Source organism: Empidonax traillii, unplaced genomic scaffold (genome assembly GCF_003031625.1).
Source record: "Empidonax traillii isolate 1590-97213 ecotype Southwest subspecies unplaced genomic scaffold, ASM303162v1 scaffold14:size4059594, whole genome shotgun sequence".
Taxonomy (NCBI): Eukaryota; Metazoa; Chordata; class Aves; order Passeriformes; family Tyrannidae; genus Empidonax; species Empidonax traillii.
The window spans coordinates 71,229-89,242 of record NW_020955207.1 but is presented as its reverse complement, the minus strand read 5'-3'; the positions used below and the strand labels follow the sequence as shown (position 1 = coordinate 89,242).

At 38.5% G+C, this 18,014-nt stretch overlaps 1 protein-coding gene across 1 annotated transcript in view; it reads left to right on the top strand.

Moving 5' to 3' along the window:
- The window catches only part of SUSD5 (sushi domain containing 5), a 40,423-nt gene that overhangs the window by 5,495 nt on the left and 16,914 nt on the right, over positions 1 to 18,014 (top strand). Inside the window, exons 2-3 of the mRNA XM_027892476.1 lie at positions 3,090 to 3,267; positions 15,796 to 15,914. Of these exons, the coding sequence (XP_027748277.1) occupies positions 3,090 to 3,267; positions 15,796 to 15,914 (297 nt within the window). The remainder of the gene's footprint in view (positions 1 to 3,089; positions 3,268 to 15,795; positions 15,915 to 18,014) is intronic.

Below are 18,014 nucleotides of genomic sequence, written 5' to 3'. Positions count from 1 at the left end.
TTAAAACAGAATGACAACACATCTCTTGATACTATCCCAGAAAAAAACCTGATCTCAATTCCCCCAGTGGGAAAAATTACTGTAGTTTCATCAAGTATGTGAGACAAACCTTTTTAAAGAAACTTTGCATTAAAACTACTAGTGGTAACAATGTTACAAATAATTAACCAGAATCCTTAGATCCCCTTAGATTGAAAATGATACCACTTTCGTAATGGAAAGTGAGACAAATTCAGTACATCAATATCTTGAGCATGTTAGCCATGACACTGTAAGGTGCAGAATTCAATTTCAGTGTTGCAGTCTTTTTTATTTAAGAGGATTTCCTGCTTTGATGCACTTTTGTATTTTTCCTATTACCATGCTAGCATGTCTCCTGTGTATTTTTCGTGTAAATGCCCCTCAGTAATATGACACATGTCAGGATATTGAGGATCCAGCTATTCCATTGGTCAATCATCTGATAAGCGAACCTTATATCCTGTTTTCTAGGTGAGAAATTAGGCAAAACCAGAGGACAAATCTTTAAAACTGGGCAGAGAGCCATAGAACTTTTAAGACTTTGGAGGAGATTCACAGTTGGATCTGTTAAGCAGGTCAGCCTTCTTTATCCAGTTCTGGCTAACCAGAATTTCCTCTAAAGCAGCTCACTGTAATTTTCCCAACCAGCACATCTTTCCTAGCCACCCTAAAATCCACTTGTGTATATAATTTGAACATCCCGGATAGCTGTACAAATGAGAAGACCCTGTTTTGAATCAGCACCTTCATAGATTCTAGTAAAATGTTACTGTATTTTAAGCAGTAGCAAACAAATAAAAACAGTTAGGGAAGGGTGTCTCAACCTCTGTCTTGGATATCTAAACTCCTCTAAAAATGTAATCGTTGCTTACTGGTGAAAAGACTAAATTAATAACTCAATTTCTTCTAATTTTATCTAGATGGAAGTCCATGCTTAATCATTTTCCTTTCTTTAACTCTTCTGATTGAAATACTAATAGCTGGGAAATAAGGATTACTACCATGTCAAACTAACATTTATGATTTTCATCAGATACTCTGCAAAATTACGCTCTATGTCTTTGATGATGCATCTCAATCCTGACAGTCAAGTGGTGAAATGTAGAATGTGGATGTTTTTCGAATATAGAAGTTTTTACTTGGGACAAAACCTCAGCAAAGCACTATGTTTGATCTCTGATTTCCTTTAGGAACAAAGTTGTTTCACAATTTCAGAGTGATTGTTTAAAATCATCATGCTGTCTCTCTCCCTTGGCCATGCATACTTCACCAGTCTGTTCATGGCTTTAGAAACAGGAACTGCGACATTAGTGTCATGGGCATTATTTGGGACATTTTGCAAAGAAACCTGATGTTTATGTACTTAGGAATGTAGAGGCTTCCTTCTTTCACTACTTTGAGTAAATTCCCCTGTTCTGGTTACAGTTCATAGTATTGATTCCAGTTGAGAATCAAGATACAATGTAATCTACTGGTTAGGATACTGATCTGGGCTTCTGGTTGTATTCCTTGGTCAGCTACTGTTAACTGCCTGAGAAAATCAGTCTGGGAACTCAGAATTTCTATTCCTCCTCATAGCTGTTTGCCCTGCTTATTTAAATTGCCATCTGTCCTAGTCAGAGCGATTTCTTACTGTGCACAGGTAGAATTCCCACCAAAGCAGGGATTTTCATCAGGACCCATCTGCACTTGCTAGCTAATGTAAACACAAAACCCATGTTCACTTGAGAGAAAACTTACACTTTTTGATGTAAGACTATGATTCTTCCAGCGGGTTCAGCTGCGGACAGGTGAGAACAGAAATCTCTCAGGGACAGACCCACCCTGTGTAAGTTCCTTGTATTTAGGATTAGAGTCAGATTTATCAATTTGTTGAAATAATATGTGGTGGGGGTGGCAGCTGGTACAGAATTAAGCTGAATCAGTCTGAAGGATTCTTAATATTGGTCAGTACATCCTATGAGTATGAAACTAACCACACAGTGAACACTCAGTATGTGCTGGAAGCTATATATTCCTATAATCACTGCCACTAATCCACTTTGGAAATGAAACGTAAATGTTTCCAGGCATTTACTGAATGAACAGCGCTTAAAAGTTGTCTTCCTGCATCTACAAGCAAATTCAATCTGTATCTTTGAAATTTAGAAGTTATTCTGACTTAAGTATCGTCAGAAAGAAGATAGGTATGGCAGCTCTAATGTCAGCACTGTAAACTGCCTCATTGTTTATTTCTTTTTCTGGAGACACCCAGGTAATATGTTTATTCCATAACCCAGTAAATGGTCAAGTGTCATTGCCAAAAACGCAATTGCCTTGTTACCAGTTGCCAAAACCTCTTTCACCCACACAACTTTCACACTATTAGATAAATTAAAGTAAAAGAAATTGAACTGAAAATATAAGTAACACACAAAAAACCCCATTATACTAAACTTGTTCTCATACTCATTCAAATTTAAAAAAAAAAAAACAAACAACCTTCCATTAAGAAAATTTTTTTCTGTCTTTCTGAAAAGACATGGTTTGCATTTAGACTCAAGTTGTGATATACTGCTATAATTTTGATTTTAGAGAAAGTATAAATATAAATCTATTTCTACATGGGAGACTGGGTAGCAAAACTGGCTTTTAGGCACGTGCTTACTTTATAGGTGTAGCTGTTGTAAAGTAACTGTAAAATGCTTAGCAATGAATTCCAGTGTTAGTAGCCTACAAGAGACGTTCTGCCTTTGACTATAAATGTGCATAGGAGAGAGTGTCATGCTTTCTTTCTCCAGATCTTAAGCGCAGACCTACAGAGCAAGACAAGCTTCTCCTCTGAGCTAGGAATGAGTAGGGGCTTAGCCATACTTGGTTTTCTGTTGGTGAAAAAAATTAAAAGAGAAGCTAACACAAAGATACTTACAGTCTTGATAAAATTACCCATTCCAAAAGGTAAGTTGCCCATTAAAATAAACTTAGTAAGAGCATGGAGACTTTATTTGGTGATAATCTGCAATATTCCTGTTGAATATGTATTGAGTATAATTCCATGATGAATGGCATGCCCTTTCTTGGTGTTGCAGGGAAAGTGTTTGCACTTGAGTCCAAGAACAACTCTCGGGGTCTGGATTTAGCTGAAGCTGAGAAAGCTTGTGTTGACCTGAGCGCTCGCTTAGCAACTGCAGAAGAACTGAAAAGGGCTGTTCTGGACTGTTCTTTTGCTGGCTGCACCACGGGATGGCTCGCCAGTGGCTCCGCTGGGTAAGGACAACAGCATAACACTTTCTGAGAATTATGAATGACAGTTGTCAAGCAAGTTTTTCCTCCTTTACTAAGAATATAACTGAAAAACTGGCCACAATTCAAGCACCATGACATACAGCTAAATACGCTACTGTACCCCCAGGAATTAATTTTTCACAGTTAATATTGCAAGCACACAAATCTTCATCAGTCTCAGGTTGCATATTTCACAGATTTGAAGCAATTTGCTCTTATTCCTTCTGAATTACATCATTGTGGTTCCTGTTTACTCATCCTGTAGTGGTGTAGGGCTGTAGGGCTGAGCCCTAAATAAGCTTGCAAGTTGAGGGCACAGTGCTGCAGTTAGTGTCAGTGTTCCTGCTGACACTGTTATTCTCCGCTGTTTAAGAAGCTCAGCAAGTTGAACTTCTCATGGAAATCGTGTATCTGTCTTAGGTATTGACCCGTGCCTGAACTGACAGTACAAATAGGTACAGCTTTAGATGCACTTGGATATGATAACGCACATGTGGTAGTACTCCAGAGGTCCCAGCTACTTTCAGTGGAATTCAAAATTTTGAGAACAAATGTCCACATAGCTGCAGCTACGTGCCAGAGGCAGTATGGCCCTGCCACAGTGCCACTCTGCTGTGGCTGATGAGGGCTTCCCAAACTCAATCTCTCTCGTTCCAATCTTGCACAGAACTGGCTATATGCAATTGCACGGGGCCAAGCGCTTACATCCTAACTGCCCCGTCTCTTCCAAAATCAAAGCCTTCACAGCACGCCTCAGGAACAGGTAGACAGGCTTCACAGTCGACAAAGAGATCAAATCACAGAAAATTCAGTTTAAAAAAAGAAGCGCCAAGTGGAGGAGTTGAGGGTCGGCATGAATGTCTCATGTCCCTGAAGCTGGGACCATACAGGAGGAGGTAGATATATTCCCAGAAGGATTATACCTCATCTGTTGTCAATGTTCAATGGTGGTAAAGTTTTGTCTGTTCCCAAGTTCCCAAACTTTAGCGTGTTATTGGATTTTGTGACAGTTACCAGTCACCTAAGTAAGCATTGGATTTTCTGTATTTTTATTGATAAAATTTCCAAAGGATAAAAAATTGCTGCTATTAAATGAAAGGTGGTACTTAAACAATTTCAAGCAAAAACAACTCTTTTCAGTGATTCTCATTTTTCCTAGGTGAAAAATAGTTCAAAAATTTATATGTACTTTTGATCTTAAAAAAAAAAATCCAGAAATCTCTCAGTATATACGACAGTGATCTAAATACTAAATATTTTTTTTCTTAAGACAGATGCTGATGTAACATAGGCTGAAGAGCCAGGAAAGCTATATAACTCTAAGAAGTACATGGCAAATTTGTATACAGGGCCTTGTATATAACTTCTGTGTTCTGGAAGTAAGGAATGATGATGAGTAGGAGAAACCATCCCTTTTTTATCTAAGCAATACCACTAGTTAGTCCGGTGAGATCCTTAATTACTGCAGGCACTGGAGTTACAACTATTAATAGAGGAACTGCGGACCTACCCCTGAAAATCCTCAATATCAAAACTGTGTACAGTGATAAAAACACATCCTACTAATGGGAAGGAAAAGAAGAGTTTTCATCCCTTCCAACTTGCCATACACATTCCTCCAGTAAGCTGTCCTTAGTATGGAAGTCTGTAAAATATTTATCAGAAAGAACGTTGTGGGGTCGCATCAGCACACCATTGCTGTGCGTTCACCACATCTGACCTTCACTGGAGAGCTTCAGCAGAGAGAAGTTCTGTGGAGCTGGAATTTTATACTCTGGGGCTGTTTTACCCATGACTGGGCAAGCACCAGCAAGTATGCTACTTGGTTCGTTGAACTGGATATGTTTGACTCTGGGGAAAAAACAGAAACTGTGTAATGCCTAAAAAGGCTGTACTGGTTTCATTGATAGTTAACGTAGCTCTGGAGAAAGAAATGAGCAGTCGAGTGCAAAGTATGCAAATGGGACAAAGTTGTTCAAGTTGAACAAGTTCAAGGTGAATATAGGGATTTACAGAGGGAATCAGATGAACAGGCAAAATTATGCCAAATGGAGTTCAATGATAATACATACAGGGGAAACATGTAATCTACTTGAAAATATTTTTACAGGGTTCTGATTTACCTCTGTCAGTCCACCAAAGATATGAGGACATCACTGTGGGGACAGCACAAAGAAAACAACTGTCAGACTGCAGCTGTAGTAAAACTAGGCAAACAAACAAGCAAACAAAGAAGTTGCTAGAGTGCTTATGGAATGGGATGGAGAATGTGAAAAAAAAAAAAAAAAACATTTACAGATAGCTCAGTGTAAAAGACTCCTTGGGAACATTATATGTATTGTTGTTACTGCATTTTAGGAAAGGTATTAAAGAGTCTCAAAAATTGGCTCAAGAATGTTAAAATGAATGGAAAAGCTATTAAGAAGTGACTCAAAATATTTTACAAAATTAATTATTTAGTTTAAAAAAATTACCTATTCAATACTTTGGGCATTTACTTGATAAATGGAAACATGACAGCAAGGATAGAGGATAGCTGATATACAGAAAAGCCTCAATCCACACTCAGCTGGTTTAACACAGAGAGGGGAAAGCAGGCTTCACAGCATGCCCAGGGGTTAGAGAAGCAGGGGAAATTATTTCTAAAATAAAGGACTCCTCACTGGGCATGCCTTGTGTTATTTTTCTTGATGGACCTCCACCTCTCTGAATGAGAAGTGACGTCCCCACATTTGCCAGGGCCAAAACTGTTCAGGACTTTATAGGCTGGATCAGAAACCTTGGAATCCTCCCAGCAGCTGACTGGAGTCCAGTGCAGATCACAGAGCTCTAGTCTAATATTCTCCCATATCCTTCTGGACTGTGTACATCAGAAAAGAGATGAATAGGAGGGAATATGATAAAAGAAGTTCCTTATTTCAGGAAGAATGAAGTTTGGTTTATTTATTTGGTGGCTGGAAAGCATCCCAATCTTTCTCCTGAGGAAAAATGGATTAGACATTGGCAGTAGAAGTAAACACAAACAAATTATGTGAGTGAAGTCATTACAGTGTTGCAGATTCCCTTACATGCTTCAGCCCTCCTTTCACCACTTAGACTTAAAACTGAGCAGGAGCTCTAGCAGACATGTAAAGACTTTTTCCCTGCTAGATTAATTTTCCAGGTTTTGTACAAGTCAGTGATTTTTTCACTTCTGATGGTTATTTTATGGTTTTAGTGAATGATCACAATCCCACTCCGAGTAAATATATCCATTACTGTTGGTTGTTGTGTCCTTACTATTATTTTTATGGCTAAATCAGGGCCTGGAAACCTGTGGGAGTTTTTCCTCTTAGGCACATCACCGAGTCAGCATGAGCATGTTTGTATTGCCTGCTCTCTGGGTTATACCTCTTACATGGACAAGGACAAGGATTTGGTCTAGAGAACCAGCCCAGTTTGGGTGACTGGCAAATTAGTTTCTGGTGACTTGTATATCCACATGTAAGTATGCAAAGTTTTCAGGACTATAATGGAACACCTTCTGTCGGCTTGTGGCCACCCAGCTCACTCCAAGCTACTTTTTACTTACTGACCCACTGAAAGGACTGTTCCCTTCTCAGCTGTGCAGGTAGATGTGCTCATGTCTGGTCTATTTTAAGTCAGAAGTAAACAGGGTGGGCCACCAGCTACGTTAGGGTGTTAAAAACATTGTTCTGCAGAGACCGATGCTGGTGGAAGAAGACACCAATCTGCTGATGGAGATGCTTGTGTTGCACCCTCTAACCCACTTCAGTCCTTGCAAACTGGGCTAGCCCAAGCAGCAGGTCTTGACAAATATGATTCATTTCAACTGATGTAGAATGGAAATTGCTTAAACAAATAGATGCCTGCCAGCAAATCCAGAGACACAATAAGCTGGGTGGTTTTGTGGTTTGAGCAGCCTGAGACAGAACCTCTTTCACAGGCATAAGGGGATGTTTTTGTCTTCCACTTTCGGTTGTTCGTACCAACCCAATCCAGAGTTCAGGGCTCTTAGCACAGACAAGTCACTGGCAGGTCCAAGGACTTGGGAACTTTTCGAGAAGAGCCACTGACAATGTAGACAGGGCTAACTTCTTCCAGCAGCCCACAAGTAAGTCGTTTACAAGTCAGTCCTGACATGTGCAACTTATTATTATTACACATTGTTGCATTTCAGGAAATGAAATGTCGTTAGGCAAGTCTCATTTGTCAGATGAGCCCTAATAGCTATTTATACTAAAAATGACACTCTTATGACTTACTTGCATGTCAGACAAGTGAGTCAGTAAAACCAGCAAGTAATCTGCCAGAATATAAATGGAAAAAAGGTGGCAGAGTTCTCTGAAAGGCTCTCACTGCTATCTTTTGAATTTAGATGTCATACTGGAAAACCTTGTGTCAAGTCTTCCAGCACTGGGCAGTGTGTCCTGTAGGGTCTTATATTCTTTTCTGAGGTCTTTGAAATCTGGAAAGTGAACATGACACAATTAGTCTTATGATCAACCCCTTGCACAAAATATTAGAAAGCAACTATTTATTTTAGAAATTGTTAAACATCCTCGACAGCTTGTATTAATATATTCATAGCAAATTTATTCATTTCCATTGCTTTTCTAGGACTGAAAAGCTGAAGCTGTCTTATTCCCTATCCCGCTCCTTATTTACCTACAAGAGAATGAAGCCATGTATCCCTTCTATGACAGCTTTGAATCTCTGCATAGAATGTCAGTTCTATGTCAGACCTCCTGCAGGGCTCTCAGCCTGTTCCCTCGCATGAAATTGCCCTGTGCTGGTTCCTACCCGGCCCCTGGGGGATTCATTTCAGAGGGAATAACTCTGAAGTGAGCAAGCAAAATCAGCTAGAATAAGCTTAGCTGTGGAAGTCAGAAGGCTGGAGTCCTTTTCTTGGCTGACCACAGACCAGATGTTTGCTGCTAGGAAAATTACTTCATCTCTATTTTTCCTTCCTTTTGTTAGCTCTTCGGGTTTTGCCCTGACTCCTATTGAATGCTTCTACAGTGTCAAACACAACAGGGCCCTCATTGCAGATGACACCAGTGAGAAATGTAATAATAACACTCAGAAATGGCATTTCACGAGACTACCTCCTTCTTTTTCTGCCCACTGCATGGGACTTGCCCAGCACCTGACAGTAGGGTAATGAAAGCCCATTTCTTGGGAAATTAAAAAAGCAATATCAGGGGAATGAAATAAAGGATCAGTTGCTGACCCTTGCCAGTCCTCTCATCCGTGTGTGCAAATCCTTGGACTTGTGGGTCCCTTGAAATTTATCCCAGTGTACAATCTAAAACAGCCCCAGTTGCTTATTTGCAGAGCAGCAGTCCTAGTGATGCATCAATTTGGCAAGCTCTCCATTTTATTTCAAGGCTGTGCTCTGCTGTCTGATGATAACGCATATGGATTTGCTCCCAGATGTGTTTGAGGCAGGTCAAGTAATTCCCTTCAACAGAAAAATCCAGACATAGCTGACAGGATACGGTCTAACTCAAAATGCTAAAGTTGCTTATGAAACTGTCTGAGGAGGTCTTGTACTCCGAAATGCCTTGATGTCACAACCTCTGGTCCCACAGCTCTCAGCTGCTGTCATGCTCCTCTAAAAGATGACTTTTGTCTTCTCATAGATTCTTGTCAGCCATCTCAGAAAGTCTTACACGAAGTAATTGTATTTCAGGAAAAAGAGATTTCTGCATAAAGCTCAGTCAAGAGACTTGGATTTAAGGTATGAACTTGGCCAGTTTACTCCAAGGGATGATATCACTGAGCAATGTGGACATGAGCCACTTTGCATCAGCTCAGGGAAGTGGGAAGCAGGTCTTTTCTTAGCACAACCTGGGAAGACAGCATGGACAAAGTATGACAGCCACGGTTCTTGTAAAAGCCCAATAATTAAAGAAATTTTTAGAAAATGTGCTTTTTGAGGAAAAACATCATACAAAAGAAAGTCTATATATTTGATGTATTTTCTAGGACAAACACCCAACCCCCCATCTGCTAAACTGTAGCTTTGTCATGCTCCTCAGAGTTGCTATTTACTTTACTTGCACCTTGAAATTGTGTTTTTATTGGGAGGGTTTTTTTTTTTTTTTCAACAAACTCTGAGGGATTTAGCGAACTTTGACGCAAAATGTAGGGGTTTGCTTGTGAATTTAATTAAAATTAATGCCAGAAGGTTAGAAATCATTCTTAAGACCAAGGGAAATCACGATATTGAGCAGGAAGGTAAGCCTGACTTCAGAGATGGAGTAACAGAAATGGGGTGAAAATGCAACAGTATTGTATGAAGACTGATAGGAATTTCTGCCTTAACCTAGCAATTCATCTGGAAAACACAGAGTAGGAGAAAGAGCTGGGTGCAGTCACAGAACACAGGACTGCAGTGAGCCTGTTGTAAAATAAAATAACTCACATAAAATTTGTGAGAAAAATGAATGGGGTCCACCTAAAAGACATTCAAGAGAGAGAGGGCAATACTGAAGGGCTTGAGCCAGGCACCAGTGAGACAGCACCTACAATAGCGCAGTGTAATTCTTGGCATACAACCTCAGATCTGAACTCAGATTAGGATTAGTCCAAAAAAAGCACCTCTCTTATCAAATGTGATTAAAGGTCATCAGCTTGTTCAGCTGAGCAAAATGAAGTCAGAAAGGGGATATATTTACTCTTTGCAAATGCGCAAGAGTAGCTAGTACCAGGATTTTAACTTGCCAGATAGTTCTGATGAGGTTGATTTTTTAATTTTCAAAAGAAATTCACCCATTTTGCTTTTTTTTTTTTTTAGAATCTCTGTAATGCTTTGTCCTATCTGAAAGCCTTTTCTTTGAGAATTGAGCTTCTTTATAAATTGATAGCATTCAGAAAATACTATTGTATTTTTAAATCCTTTGATAACTAATCAGTAACATCTGTTATGAAAGCCATGGATTAAACTGAAGCCCATAAAATGAAATTGGGTAAAACCAATTTTCTAGTGACGTGTCTTTGAGCATGCAGCTAGTCCAGGCCAGGAAGCAACATGATTCTCCTTTACATGCACTAAGAATGCTCAAATTATATATACCTAGTGATATTAAAGTAAAATGGCTATATAAAATCTTCCACACTGGGCTACAGTATGAAAATCTGCATGAATGGGCCATATTTATTTAATGAACAGAGGCCTTACTATTTCAGTAGTCATATGTACAATTTTAAGCACAAAAGGCTGCATTTTGGTGTATATTTTTAAGAATCTAAAGGATATTGGTTCTGCCTTGGTAAGACCTCCTTTTGACATTTCCAGTGGCAGTATTGCTGTTGGAATGTCTCTTCATATCACACTTAGCAGCTGCTTTCTTTGGGTCCCATCCAGCCAAAATTAGCCTCTGTAGTTCCCAGTCAATGGACTTTCCAAAGCCCACCTGTGCTCCCCTTCATGACTTTTCAGGGAAATTTTCTTCCCTTCGGTAATCGTGAACATGTCATTTATATTTTATTCCTCATCAGAGCCAGCTTTCTAATTTGCAGTTTCCCAAACTACAGAACGGAAAGACTAAGAATAAAAATCCCCAGGTTTGGCTTCCATACTCTTGTTTTTTGTTGGTTTTTTTTTTTTTTTGTTGTGTTTTTTTTTTTTCTCTTACCTAGTTACTGAAACACAAACGGTAAAGCTGACCAGTGGAAAAAAAAATTAGCAGAAGATGTAAAAGATTTATCTTAACTAAGAAAAGTGATGAAGTTTTTAACTTTCTAATTAGGAGAAGGTTTGTTATAGTTTTAGTACTCTGTGAACCAGACCTCCACAGTGCCTCAGCTAGCACATTGATGATGTTCTTCTGAGTGAATATATTCATATGCAAGTTCATACTACTATGAATAAATGTCATAAGACCATTCTGACTCAGTTCAGTGAATTTATTGACTAAGACTACAAAACTTACAATCAACTGGCAGATAAAGTAGCGACTACAAAAAATCCCAGTCCCACCTACTGGTTTCTGTGCTGATGGATCACGCTTTGTCACATAAAGTCAGCTGTTCACTCCATATGTTTTAACTTGGGCTTACTGAAAAAATTTCAAGTATTGTCTTGTAATTATCTCAGAAAAAAAAAGTAGCTGTGGATACTACTACAAACAAAATTTATATAAAAATACTATGTGTCTCTATTAAAAATACCTTTATTATGCATACGTACAATATATTACATTAGGTATCATTATTACAGTTTGAGCATATTGTCATGGTATATTTATTAGTACATATTATATAGTGGCATATTATGGCATATTATGACATAAATACTATTCATGCCAGTTTTTCTGCTATTTTTTTCTTTGAACAGAGGAATTAGGAGAAGAGCAAAATATACCAGTTACTCACTGGTTACATAATACAGCAGAAAAAAATTCAAGCAGCACAAGAGTAAGCAGAAGGCTTATGGGAAGTCTGGTTCATCCTTTATTGTGCTGCAGATTAGATTTTCTCCTCATGTGTGCACATGATAACTGCAGTATCTGAGTCATGGCACAGGAAAACAATGAGCAGCTTGGCCAACCTCTGATCTTTTTTTTTCGATGTAGGTACAAAAGAGGGACTGTTAATTGTTCTTGCTTGGATGAATGTGTTGTACAGCAGGAATTAAGCTGAGGTTCAACACAGTGCAGAGTCTCCAGTCTCTGGTTTCCTCTATTGAGAGGAAAACCATGAAACTGGTTGTCCTTCTAGGCTGGGTAGCAGGAGGTTGAGAATATTCTCAGTAGTTTGTCTAGGAAACAAAGAAGACACCATCAAGCACCTTCCTATTTTCCATCAAAGAGCAGGGGTTGTTGTTAATACCACTAAAGCCCTCTCCTTTCCCCAGTACATTTTTACTTTACATGGTATTTACGTGGTCTATAGTGACAGTGTGATGGATGGATGGATTGACTGATTTTTGTGCTGAGATTGTGAGTTCATGGCCATGTAAGAACAGTTTTCAGGGACACATGAATGTTTCAAGCAGATATGTATCCCGGAAGATTATTATGAATGATCTGCAGTCTGAACTCAGTATGTTTCTTCTGAGCATGTTCTACCTTCACAAGAGATCGCCCCAGAAGGAGCAACAAAACTGAATCTATTTCTTAACTACAGGGTACCAAATCAGGAAATTGCATTGCTCGGATCATCAGATGACATTGTATGCTGAGTAATGAGAAACTCTACTTCAGTTCAATTAATACATGAAAGTAGCAATAAATAGAATCAAAGTTCCCTGCATGAATGGCTCCGTAGGTGGATGTGTCCCCTAAAAAAGTGTGAAGTGACATTCTGTCAGCCACGATGCCTAGTTCAGTGCAGTAATTCAAAATAGTAAAGAAACACAACCCCTCAGCAGAGGTGCTGAAAAGACTAGGAAAGCTGTACAATTTTTTCTTTCTTATTTCAGCATGGCAGTGCTACTGCTGAAGAGATTTTAAAATATGTTCAAGTCTGAATTGATAGCCATTTTTCAATCATGAAAAGTGTGGTGAAGTTCACAACATCAAACGCTACCTTTTAGAACGAAGACAAAAGTGTACCTGTCCATTTAAACCATAATTATAGATTAAAAGCTAGCATTTTAGGATTTAGGGAAACCCTCAAGGACTCAGAGAAAAGGGACTATTATTGTGTATTTTTAGTCATACCTGAAGTCCTACTGACTGCATAGAGATTATATCTATGCCAAGGGCGTTGCAGGTCTGATCATTAGACCCACTGCTAAGAAATCCTGAGCACTCTTGAAATTCAGCAGCTGTAATAATAGCTTACTGAAGATGTTTGCTGGCAGGACTGAGCTTGTGGTAGGAAACTACTGACAGAGAATGTAGAATGAGAGATACGAAATAGATTTTTTTTCCATCGGTTTTTTAGAATCAATATGGTGTGAAAAGATATCTAAGACAATCAAGTCCAATCATTAACCCACCACTGTGTCTTGTGTACAAGACAAGATTTCTTTCATTTCAGAAGAACTGTTTTAGAAAGTTTGCAGTTCTAATCAGTTCAAATTTAATATGACAACAATCCAAACTAAACTCCTAAGTAGCAGATTAATCAGTATTAATTAGTCTGCTGTAGAAAAAAAAAAAAAAGAAATAAACAGCAAGGGCAATTTTTCAACTTCACGTAGGAAAAAAATTTAGTGAGAAATTTCTGTAAAAATATTAATGTAATTTAAAGCCTTTCTTTATGTATAATGTTGAAACTATATGCAAGGTACACCTTTGTGAGTTTGGTCAGATTGGATAGCAGCTGAGAAATGTTCTTAAAATGAATTAGCTAATCGATATATTCTATCAACTACAAACTTCTAAAAAGAGGTGAGAAAAACTTGCTCTTTAAATCACAATCTTACACGTGAGCCAGGTATCCTGTTTTGGATGACTTGATTGCACCAGAGATGTGGCACCCATGGATAACTTTTTAGTTTGTTGATGAACTGATAAAAAAATTACAGTGCTTTGGGCAGAAGCTAAATATATAAATATAGAAATTGGAATTAGAAATCAGAAACTTCATGGTAAGATTTTCAAAAAATTCTTCCAAGTGTTAGGAATTTTATTCCTTCATAGAACATGGAAATGGATGTGGCCTGATTTTCAGAGACCAGAATTTTATTATGGCAACAATCTTCAAAACTGGTTTGGTTTGTTAGGTTTTTTCCTCTCTTTTTTGTTGTTTTTGTTTGTTTGTTTGTTTGTTTTTAGGTTGGGCTTTTTTTGAAAGATAGAGAGAGTCTGAAGCCCTAAGTACACAGTGGCAGACAAAAAGCATGTTTCTTTGCAGATATAACACTGTCTACTGCGAGGCATAAGTGATCCAGGGATCTAAGCAAGTAATTATTGGAAAGATTAAGGTTGATAAGGCAGTTTTTGAAGGGAGGCATAACTGTCTGATTCATTTAGATCTCGTAAGGCCTGGTGGAACAATATGTGAATACATACAGAAATTTTCTAATTGATTCTTCCACTCACCTGAACTCAGTTTGGCAGATCAAGTCATTCCTGTCTAGGCGCCTAATCACTGACTTAGAGGTCTTGGACTTTAAATGCATTCAATTCTAAGAGAAATTGATTTAAAACTTGTATGGACAATATTCACTTCAAGTGCAATTTTCCTTACAAAAGAAACATATTTGATTTGGAATCGTAAGGGGGCTTTCAGCAGGGAATGACATCATGTTGTTTTCCGGAGAAGAAGTGTGGTAGGAACCATGTGGCATGACCACCACATTCGGCTTGTGTCATGTTTCGTTTGTTTCTTTATATTAAAAGAGCATTAAAGTTGCATATTTAACTACTCAAAAGCTAACACACGCCAGAATGAAGATAGTCTGTACAACCATAATTCAGCCTATTTCTGTAAATCAATTGTTACATGATCAGATACTGGGTTAACACTGGATCTTTTCCATGCTCAGTGAATGGGTATTTTACTTTATATTATTTTATATTATCTTATTTTTTATTCCTCTAATTCAGTGCAGGACTCATAGCACATGAGTTCAACCATTGCACAGTACAAAACTACACATTTCCTTCACTGGAAGGATTCCTCTGTGCATTTTAGACTTGCTCTCACTAGAATAGCTGACTGTGCAACGCTTCTACAAGCCTGCTGTCCACAGAAATATAAACCCCACACCAATAATAGCCAGCTGCAAAAATTTGGGCTGAATTCACTTTCCCAGCCTTTGTAACCTTTAATGTAACAGTAAAACCAGTGTTTTCTACAACAAGCTCTCTTCTATTTGTTAGTTTTAAGTAGCCAGTACAGCTGAGAGAAGAGATAATTAGTAAACTCTTCCTTCATGTTCAGCATCCACAGGGCTGTAAAACCAAATACTGGCAAAAACCTTTCTTCAAGCCTAAGAGGGGCAATAGGATGGATTAGGTGCTGCTGAGTACCAAACCAGAAGAAATGGAGTTTACACAAATGTGTGAAACTACTATTAAACACACACCCCCCACCCCCACTCCCAGTTTTTATTCCAAGAATTCAAGATGAATTTTCTGGCCTTGCCTGTGTTACCCTTTGAGCAGTTAAATATGCAACCTAATGGTTATTTAATGTAAAATGCTAATGATTTATAATCTTCCAGATCAAACCTTGAGTTTTCCATTCATTTCCACCATACCATTGGTGGGAATATGTGCTGCTGAAACGTGAGAGCAGAATATGGCCTTAAATACTCTGGGTCTAAGTCTGATATTTAGAGCTATTACAGAATATAATAAGATAAACATTCTTTATTGCTACCTATGCCTTGAAATTATCTACAGCAAACATTTTTTTAATTAATTCTATTTCTCCCTTGGATTTTTTCATAGATCTTCCCACACTAATCTCTTATGTTCCATCTCTGAAAGAGTTAAGCTGAGGCTAAAGCCCGACTACTCTGATTAAAAAAATCTTCACATTTCATCTGCATGTACAACTCTAGAAGATTTCTGATTATTTTTTTCTTCTTCTTCTTTATTTTAGGACAATTATATGCAGAAAGACGGGCAGCAAACAGCAGAGCGTGAAAGCCATTGATGTTAAAATTGAAACCGATCCCTTTGTGAATGACCAATATGGTGCTTTTTGTGTAAAGGATGAAGGTCAGCACTGATGTACTTTTGAAATAATTGACAGTCATTGCTATCTTGTAATATTAAAAGTTTTGCCTTCAATTTTTTCTTCTGCTAAGAAGCAAAAAGGAAATATTGAGGAACAAATCTTTATAGTAATCACCCACTGAGCCAACTGCTGCAAAGACATTGTTGCAGCAGATAAATTGCATTATCTTTTGTCTTTGCTGCAGTTTAGCAAGTTCAAACAGCACTACTGATCCGGCAGAATCCACTTTGGTGTTCACAGAACATTCTTTATGGAAAAGAATATATCTGGCATTATAATCTGCCTGAAGCACCTCCCTCACTCAGCACTGTAGCTGAGTGTAATTTAGCAAGGTGATTTCTAGCCTCAAAACACCACAGTGTTGCATATCTATCAGTATACAACATTTGTATGCAAATAACCCCACTGTCTCCATTTTAGTTCTGTTTGGGGTTTTTTCACTTTGTTAACAAGTGCAGACCAGCCTACCAGGGCCTCTGATACATAATGGATGATTCTGAAAACCAAACTATTTCCAATGCAAGTTGATGCTTTAACTTTTTGATATTAAAATGCCAGAATCCACAAGCAAAGATGAATTCTGAAGGCAAAAAACCAGTTGTTACTGATTGTGTTAAAAAAGTTTGGGAACCCCTGACCAGATTGTTGATGTCCACAGTGAGTTTTTGCATCCCATTTCCAAAGAAAAGCAAGGGCAAGCAGATGGCATTTACTGAGGAACAGTAAATTCACCACACAGGGGTCATTCTAGTAAAGAGTCCGTGGCAGCAGTGGAGATGAAAATACAGCTGAAGCGAAATGTAGCAGAGGTGGCGTGTATTTGATGTGTACCAAATTCTTTTTAGGAAGAGTGATTTTAGTAGAGTCTGACCATCCTCTCAAATAAGCCTTGTGATATCAAGTCCAGGCTCCGTGCTGCCGTGAGCAATGCCAGCTCTGTCACCCAGTTGCTAATGTTGTCACACAAGCACCTTTGTGCTTTCTTCCATGCTGCTCCTCACATATAGGAGCAGCTCCCTGTAAACATCTGCAAAACTCTCTCATTGTCTCCCTTCAAATCTCTCTTTTGTCATCATTCCCCCCTCGAGAAAAACCTTGCAGTGGGTGGGACAGCTGTGGGACGCTGAAATCATTGCTCTGGCCACTATTGTTCCATTGTGCCCTTGTGCTCCCCTGTCTGTCCCCACCTGCTCCATCTGAGCTTACACGTAGATGCTGGATCTCAGAGAAGGAGCTGTGTTTACCTTTTGCATTTGGTTGCTGCTCATGGTAAAGCGGCAGTAAAGGTGAAGATAAGAACATAACAGACAAGGTTATGCTGTAGAGGAGTACTATATAGGACTCAGAAACTGCACAGTTAAAATTCGGGGAAAATTCAGGTCGTTTACAAAGAACAACCAATTTTTTTAACAACTTGTTTTGTACAAGGCGGGGGAATTTTCTGATGACAGAATGGGATAATCATTCCAATGCATTCACCAAATAGTTCTTACACATAGAAACGTTTCTGGATGAGTGTAAGGTTGCCTCTTCTTTGACAATATAACACATTTGGGATGCAGAGCCGATGTTTGAATAGAAAGGCTTAAGAGAAGTTGTGTGGCAGAGCCTAGTTTGTAGCTGGTATGGAAAGAGCACAGTCCAGAAAGGAAATAGCTTTAACATGCAAGTATAACACACAGTAACACACAAGCCAGCACAGAGCTGTTGACTGATGAAATAATATCCTACACCTCAGGGATGCCACTTCCAGTTTTAGCAAATGCCCAGTAAGAAGCAGCAAAAACAAACCCTGTGCCACAACCTCACACATAGCATATCTGTTCTGATGTTTTGTACATGTGGCTCATAACTACACGTCTAAATCTGGATTAATGAATTGATCATTCATGAAACCTCATGAATATTTTCTTCTTTTAAAAAAGTGGGCATCACTTTTAACCACTACAATTTCAACTATAGTACAGCAATACGTTAGTATTAAGTACAAAAGGCAAGCTGTTTTACCCTGTTGAAACTGATAAATCCCATGTTTCTTACACTGAGACCTATGTCCTCATATTAATTTCTTCCAGCTCTTT